Raw genomic sequence first — 7,230 nt, 5'->3', positions numbered from 1 at the left:
TCGTTTCTCTTCAGGGTAAATGACGGTAATAACAAACTCCCCAGAACACTCAGATTTTGCAGTGCTGAACAAATCTGTATTTAACAAGAGTTTCAAATCTCTCCCCTAACTTTGACGTTATTTACATTGACAAATGGTTATCGAATGAAGTGACACTCAAAAGCAAGTTCCACAGTGGTCTGTAGCGCTACCTAAACCACATTTTCAAAAAAGCTCCCTCCTTTACCCACTCGAGATCAAACTGAGGATTTAACAGATCGGTACCAGAGAACAAGCTTTTCAAACTCCCAGGTATCAACACAGCTAAACGGGGAATGATAAAACGAGTTAGGAAAGCTCTGGGTTCATCAGGAACATACGAGGAGCAGGTAAGTTGTAAGGTGCAAATAGAGTGAGAAATGTGAAGTGCTATAAGGTAGTTTGGACCTACTTCTGTCAAACATCATATTATCACTGTTTCGGCAGTAAATAATCACTTTTTTTTGGTAGTAAACTCAAACTAGCTAAGCAGTGAGGAAAGGAGAGAGAGGGTGTTATGTTAACAAAACCGGATAGATGCAAGTATTTGTAACCTCTTACCTCTTCTTATCACACCTCCTTGCCCGTTCAGTACAAGTCCACACTGGGCTTCCACTGAGCTCTTAAGTAATGAGGAAGAAAAAAAGAGAGAAAAGAAAGAAATCAGAAACCCACCGAGAGATCACAGCTTTTGCTTTGTTACACGATTAGCTCAGGAACAATAGTTAAGGTGAGGTGGAAAACCACAGTTACCCTCCTGGACCTCAAGTGGTCTGGGGATATCCCACCACCATCCCGCAGCCTGCCCCTAACCCCCGAAATGTGGAATAAGTAACACTTCCACTGACATTTAAATACGAGTTTCTCCTGAAATGGAGACTTATAGCCACAGGGAAGAGAGACGAAAAGGTCCTCCTAAGGAAAGTGTGTTTCTGCTCCACAGGGCCACACACAAAAGTAAAAATACACTTTTATATAGTATTTTTGTATGTTAGCTGTATATTTATATCTATACATGCAGTCAAATTCGTATAAACGTTTCGTGACACGTAGACACCAACTTACAAAGTGCGCACAGAAGTAGACAAAGAACACAAACAACAGAAGACCTATTGGGCTTTGCCGGCTACACAGAGTCGTAAGGGTGTTGTGACAATGTGTGTGTCCGCACATAGGTGGGGGTGAATATGCATCTGTGCAAATACACACACAAGCACCCATGTGTGAGCGTGGGGTGAAGAACAATCCAAAAACCTGCCCGAGGCTTCTGGTGCACATCCGAAGAGATCTCACTTCTTTATTCTCCTGTTACAAGTCTGATTATCTGGGGATCTTCGCCTTCCTTAATAAATATTTTTATTGAAACGATAAAAGACTTGAAAGGGTTGTTTTTTCTTTGGGTTTTTCCTTATGTTGGGGTTAAAAAAACACAACAAACCAAACCTAAATCTTTGCCCAGTGGAAATGTGTTAAAGACGCATTTTCCTCTACAAACAAACGAGGTATTGGACATGAAAGAGGCCTTTAAGGGTGTTAACCTATTCAACAGCCCGTGAAGAGTTAAGTAAATGCGGAGAGAGTCGGTGCATAATAAAAACCCCACTTTACAAAACAATCTTTACAGTCCTGGCTCTCTCCCCCACTTTCACCATATTGGCCCTGGCCTTGTAAGACCTTCCTTTTCAAGGCTCTTTTTTATTTTAAGTGTTCTGCCTTAAAGTGATTATGAAATCAATATGAAAAAAACTTGGCGACTGAGCATAAATTAAAGCGGTGATGGGAAAAGGTGTGACAGTTTTCTTTGTTGCCCATGGAAAATCTTTTTAGGGCACTGAAAGATGCCACTCCAGCTCCAAGACTGTTTGCATCTGTTAGGCTGACTTAAACCGCCCTCGAAACTATTGGACATTCACTTAAAATTCTGTGCAGGGAAAAGTATATTTACATTTGTTGCATTTGAAATGAGGCATATGCTGATGAACGTTTTAAAAAGAAAGACTAAGGGGACTGGGTAGACCATAATTTGGGTTTAAAAGTGTTTGTTGACAGTCCTGTTTCTGTTCACCGCCAAAACGCTTCCCTCTAAGCACAAGGTGATATTCGCAAGAGTCCAAGTTTGCTCGGGACCATCTAAATCAGAACGACAATATCAATACTTTCAATTTCTCACTGCTCAGGCTTTTCGATTCCTGAGTACACTCCCTCTTCTGCTTGGAGAAATAGGGAGGAGGAAAAATAAAGCATAGATGAGGTACAAAGACCCAAGTCTTTCACTTTCGAATAAAGTGTGATCGAAAAATTAGTATTTTCGAAATAAAAGCTGTTGATTTCTTTCTTCTTTAACTAAATAAAAAAGGAATATGCCTCTAGCAGCTTAACCGAATTTATTTATTTATTTATTTTTTCCTTAAAGGGAAACATGTTGTTTGGTCGGATGACATTGCATAAATGACCAGTTGAATGGCACTAAGTCGAAAATTGGATAAACTATGGTGCTTTTTTGCCCGGGATTTAGGCATTGTCTGCTGTCTTGCAAACGTTCCTAATCCCTTCTTTTGAAAAATACCAGGCTTTGTGCCTGCCAAAGAAAAAAAATTTGTACAGATACAAAAAAATCAGCAGCAGACGTGGTTATAAAAAGGAGTAAATAGGTTTTAGTTGGGCTGAGCAATGAATGGCAGATTTTTTTTTTTTTTTTTTTGTAAGGGGGTAACATAAGGAGATCCTTGTGAAAAATGTAAACAAAAAAAAAAAAAAATGGCCAGAGAGGATAAAATGGTATAGTGAATTCTAATGGAGAAAGCTAGGCTTAAATATTTAGGGTTTTCTCCTCAGAGATAGAAAAGATAACGTTCTTTGTTGTTGGGTTATTTTCCTTCTTAAAAAAAAAAAGAAAAAAAAGGGGGTATTTCTTTTCTCCGATATAAATTGATATTTTTTTACTTTTCATATTTCTTGTTTGTTTGTTTGTTTTGGTGCGTGTGTGTATTTAAGTTAAGAAAATAAACCTTAGTTTTGCAAACTTCGGTCGGTGTTCTTTTTTTCGAGCCTTTGACCGCTATGTCTACTTGGACAGACCAACATAGGGAGCTTTGCAAGACCGGGAGTGAAATTTTGGGGAAAAGTAAGTACAGTAAATACGGTCCCGCTAGCCTCTCCCTGCTGGCGGGAAGGGAAGCCTTTAGCTCCTCAGCTCATCGGGAGAAGGAAGGTTTGCTTTTGATTTGCGAGCCTTCCCGAAATGGATGTCAGATACAGGAGGGGGTTGTTAGCAATTTCGGAAACAAATTTCATTTAAACAACCAGCTTAATTTACCAGAGGTGAATTTTTAGTGCAGGGGAAAGGATTTCTGAGCGGATAAAGCCGAGGTTTTGATACATAGAAATAGACTATACTTTTTTAGTGCGTCCAGATGCTGGTTAAGGGGAATAGATGACTGATTAGGCACACAGACAGATGAATTCAGCGTTATCTGCTTGTATTTCTCTCCCTATTAACATCTAGAACGGATATAGCCAGGGATTTTTATCATACTGAATATTTCTGACGAACGTTTACTCCCGTTTTTTTCTTCCCTGCCTCATACCTCGGAGACCAGATGAAGGTTTGTCTTTGTATGTGCGTCGGAAAAGAGATTTGTTTCTTTGCCCTGGCTTTTTACATTTATTTCTTCCCCCCCCCCCCCCCCCATCTTTTTCCTATTCCCTCCCTTCCTTAACACATTTACCTGCTCTGTCGGGGAGAGCTATTTAAGCATCGGAAAGAAAGGAAAAGTTTAGGAAAAGGGAGAAGATGGATTGGGTTTGGTTGAGTTGGGTTTGGTTGGGATTTTGCTTGCTGTGAGACTTTGGTGAGGGCTGGCATACGCACCCCGAGACCTTTGGGTGAGTACCACGGTCTCAGCCACAACGGAGACACGATACACGCGGGGAAATCAGACAGGAGTTTTTTGTTTTACAGATTGTTTGGGTTGGGCTTTTGTTTGGATTTTTTGTTTGCTTGGGTTTGTTTTTTTTTTTGTGTGTTTTTTGGGGGGGCAAGAAAGACAACATGCCTTTTTTCCCCACATATTTTTTGTTGGTACTATCCTGGAAGAGACAGGCTTCGGATCGGGTTTTGGCTGAGTCTTCCCTTCTTTATGTGAGCTATTCTGAGCAGAGGAAAACGGGGAGGGTGAGGGGGGGACCAGGGCAGGGGGAGGGGAGACGAAGGTGCCTCGAAAGGAGATCGCATGCTATTTACCTGCAAATCGTCTGCTCCCGAGGCTGCAAGCCCGAGGCTTGGTCCTGGCAGGAGTCTTTGATCTGGATGCATCCCATATTGGGATCCATGGCTCATAAGAGACAGGTCGTGGCGGCGGTAAGCATCTAAGCACCCCAACTCTCTCCTCTGCTCGTCCAAGCAAGAGGACTTGAGTGCCCGCGCATTGTGCAGGTTGATGAAATCAGTGGGCTCCCCATGGTGGATCTGCTGGTAGTATTGCTGGGAGTGATGGAGAGAGTTCAAGGAGTAAGCGTCGGGGTTGACTGCCGGGTGGCTGTGTTGGAACTCGTAGTGGAAGGACTGGTGGTGAAGTGGGGTATACTGGTGGTTAGTGGAGAAGTACGGGGAGGCGAACTCGGTGCCCGTCGTGGAGTAAGTGAGAGGAGATGAGGAGGAGTAGGCGACGGTCGAGTTGGCCACAGACTCCAGGCATCCAAGCTGCATCAAACGGTAACTGTTTGATCCGTCATGACGTATCTGAAAGGAAGAAGTGAAAAGAAGACCCCAAAACTGGAGGTTTGTCATTGAAACCCCCGGGTACGGGTCTTCCAAGCACGTTGTCCTGCATAGCTTTCCCCCCTGCTGAAGCCTCTCAGCCTGCGAGCGGCAACCCCAGCAACAAAAGAGTCTTTCCTACCTTGGGCTAGTGCCATAAAGGTCTGCTCAAAAAATCATAAATAGCCCAGCCTGCCCTTAATACCATCAAGAGGAAGGAATCCAGACACTGAAATAAAAAAAAGAAACCTTCTCTATTTATCTATCTGTCCAGCCATCCGTCTATCCATCCACCTCCTGATCACAGCTGTAATATCTGGGGCTGACACACAAAAAAAGTCATCAAACAGAGGAAACTACCGAGAATACACACAAGTCCCGTCCCTATGTTACAGCGTTACACATTGAGAAATCTTTGCCGCCTGCTTGTTCCTTTCTTCCTTCCTTCCCTTCTTTTTTTTTTTGAACCCCTATTTTTCTTTCTTTTTAAAATAACGAATCAGATCCAAAATTCCCCCCCCCCCCCCCCCCCCCTTTTTCCTGCGTTTCGAAAGAAAGGAGAGTCCTGCTTTTTAGTGAGAACTCCCAATTCCTGGCGAGCTGGTGGTGATTTCTCTCCACTTCATTATATTATTAGGGGTATTATTCTGATTTTCGTTCTGGCAACGGTTTTAACGTGGTAATGAGTTGCCCTTTCTGGCGACAGATGTCATAACGAATTTTCTCTCTATACTTCTTTAAGTTATCTCTGAAGCCGGATTATAATTAAATGTAACGGTCCAATATGGATTTAAAAAAAAAAAAAAGATGGAAACAACCACACAGGCACATCCACAGACACATATGCACACACGCGCGCACACACATCCACACACGCGCGCACACACACACACATCCGCACACACTCACACACACAAAATACCTCTGCATCGTGGACGAGACCTGGAAAGGTAGTTGACATTTTTTGGTTCTCCGAAAAAAAAAAAAAAAAAGAAAAAAACAAGAAAAAAACCCCACAAACCCCCTGGATAAAATACCCCACTCCAAATTAAAAAAAAAAAAAAAAAAAAAAGGAAAAAATTCGAAAAATCCAAAGTTCGTGTATTTTCCCAAATTTTTTTTAGAAAAAATCTCTACAGAGAGAGAGAATTTGCAATGTATCTGCATAGATCAGATCTCTCGCTTTTCCATGCACCTCCTTAAAAACCTGTAGGAACAAAATTTTCCCTCTGCACAAAAGCTGCTCCCTGGATCAGATTTTGTACTTGCTGGGTATTTCTTTGGCTGATGTCGTAGGTCCCTTGGTAATATAGAAGTTTTGAAAATTAAGCATCAGCACTGAGAACTGGGAGGACAATAGATAGAGGAGCTTCATCCCAGGAGACAAGGAATAAATATTGTATCTTCGCCTAATAAGGAACTGTAGGTTCTTTCAACATTTTTATACATTTTTTCCTCCACTCTTTAGAATTCTTTTTCTTACCCAGGCTAATATGGGAGCTAATCTGATCGAAGGGGGTATTTTGTGTACATTTTATTGGGAAGACATAAAGCTAATATATACAAATATATATCATTAAACCATCCTTTTCAATAGGTAAGTGCTCCTTCCTGTTGATTATACTGCTTTTAAATACTGACCAGAATCTAAGATTGCACATTTGTATGTGTGTCTGTTTAACTGTATTTTTTTTTTCTAAATGAAAACGATGTGGTTTGTTTTGGGTTTTGATTTTTTTTTTTTTTTACCCTTGCATTTACATCGAATTTAAGTCCACCCCACACTCCAACCTGCTTTTAAAGCTTCCTAATATGCTATCTTACAGGCTTCTTTAAATAGCGTTTTCAAACATAAACCTAGGGTGAGACCACGGAGTATCACTGCAGTGACATATGGAATTATACAGAAAATACATATAGATCTATGGAATTACATCTGTAAAAGAAGAAGGAAAAATAGGGAAGGGGACGTATGAGCTAAGGACCACCGGTAGCTCTTTCGACATTTCCAAGTGCCGATGTATGGTGGTGGTTGTGGAAGTGTAGGGGGGCTGCGCAGCTCTGGGGTGCGAAGTTGGAGGGGTATGTTATTTCTGTATTTATTTCTTTGGGGACACCGGTCCGAGGTGTCACCCACTCTGGGATAAGCCCTCTCTGCCCACCCCGGTCCCTCTGCCCCTCTGGTCTTGGCTATCCAGTCCCAGAGGTGATGGAGAGCTCCGGCAGGGGGGTCCCTACGCCCCCCTGGACGATGTCAGCCCAGATGACGGCATTTCCCGGCGGGGTGGCTCTGCTGATGGCTGGCTTCCCCAGCCGAGCAGCCTGGAGATAGGAGAGGGTGTAACTCGCTTTTAATTGCCGTTTAATTTGGGTCGCTTTTAAGCGTTTAAGCTGCGAAGGTGTCTTAATAACGAGCCGCAGGCGAAGAGGCGGGAGGCTCTCCCCCCGTTTCC

At 42.5% G+C, this 7,230-nt stretch overlaps 1 protein-coding gene across 3 annotated transcripts in view; it reads right to left on the bottom strand.

Moving 5' to 3' along the window:
* The window catches only part of TFAP2D (transcription factor AP-2 delta), a 54,853-nt gene extending 48,979 nt beyond the window's left edge, over positions 1-5,874 (bottom strand). Inside the window, exons 1-3 of one of the 3 annotated variants that reach the window (XM_062638512.1) lie at positions 5,700-5,874; positions 4,262-4,759; positions 580-640 (exon numbers count right to left, since the gene is read on the bottom strand). In XM_062638512.1, the coding sequence (XP_062494496.1) occupies positions 580-640; positions 4,262-4,759; positions 5,700-5,738 (598 nt within the window). In that variant the 5' untranslated portion in view covers positions 5,739-5,874. The other 2 variants (XM_062638513.1, XM_062638511.1) reach the window with 2 other exon arrangements.
* Positions 5,875-7,230: the final 1,356 nt, after the last annotated feature.

Source organism: Pezoporus occidentalis, unplaced genomic scaffold (genome assembly GCF_034315485.1).
Source record: "Pezoporus occidentalis ecotype Australia unplaced genomic scaffold, CSIRO_AGI_Poc_V1 ctg57, whole genome shotgun sequence".
Taxonomy (NCBI): Eukaryota; Metazoa; Chordata; class Aves; order Psittaciformes; family Psittacidae; genus Pezoporus; species Pezoporus occidentalis.
Note: the sequence above shows the minus strand (reverse complement) of the source record. Positions and strands in the feature narration are given on the sequence as shown.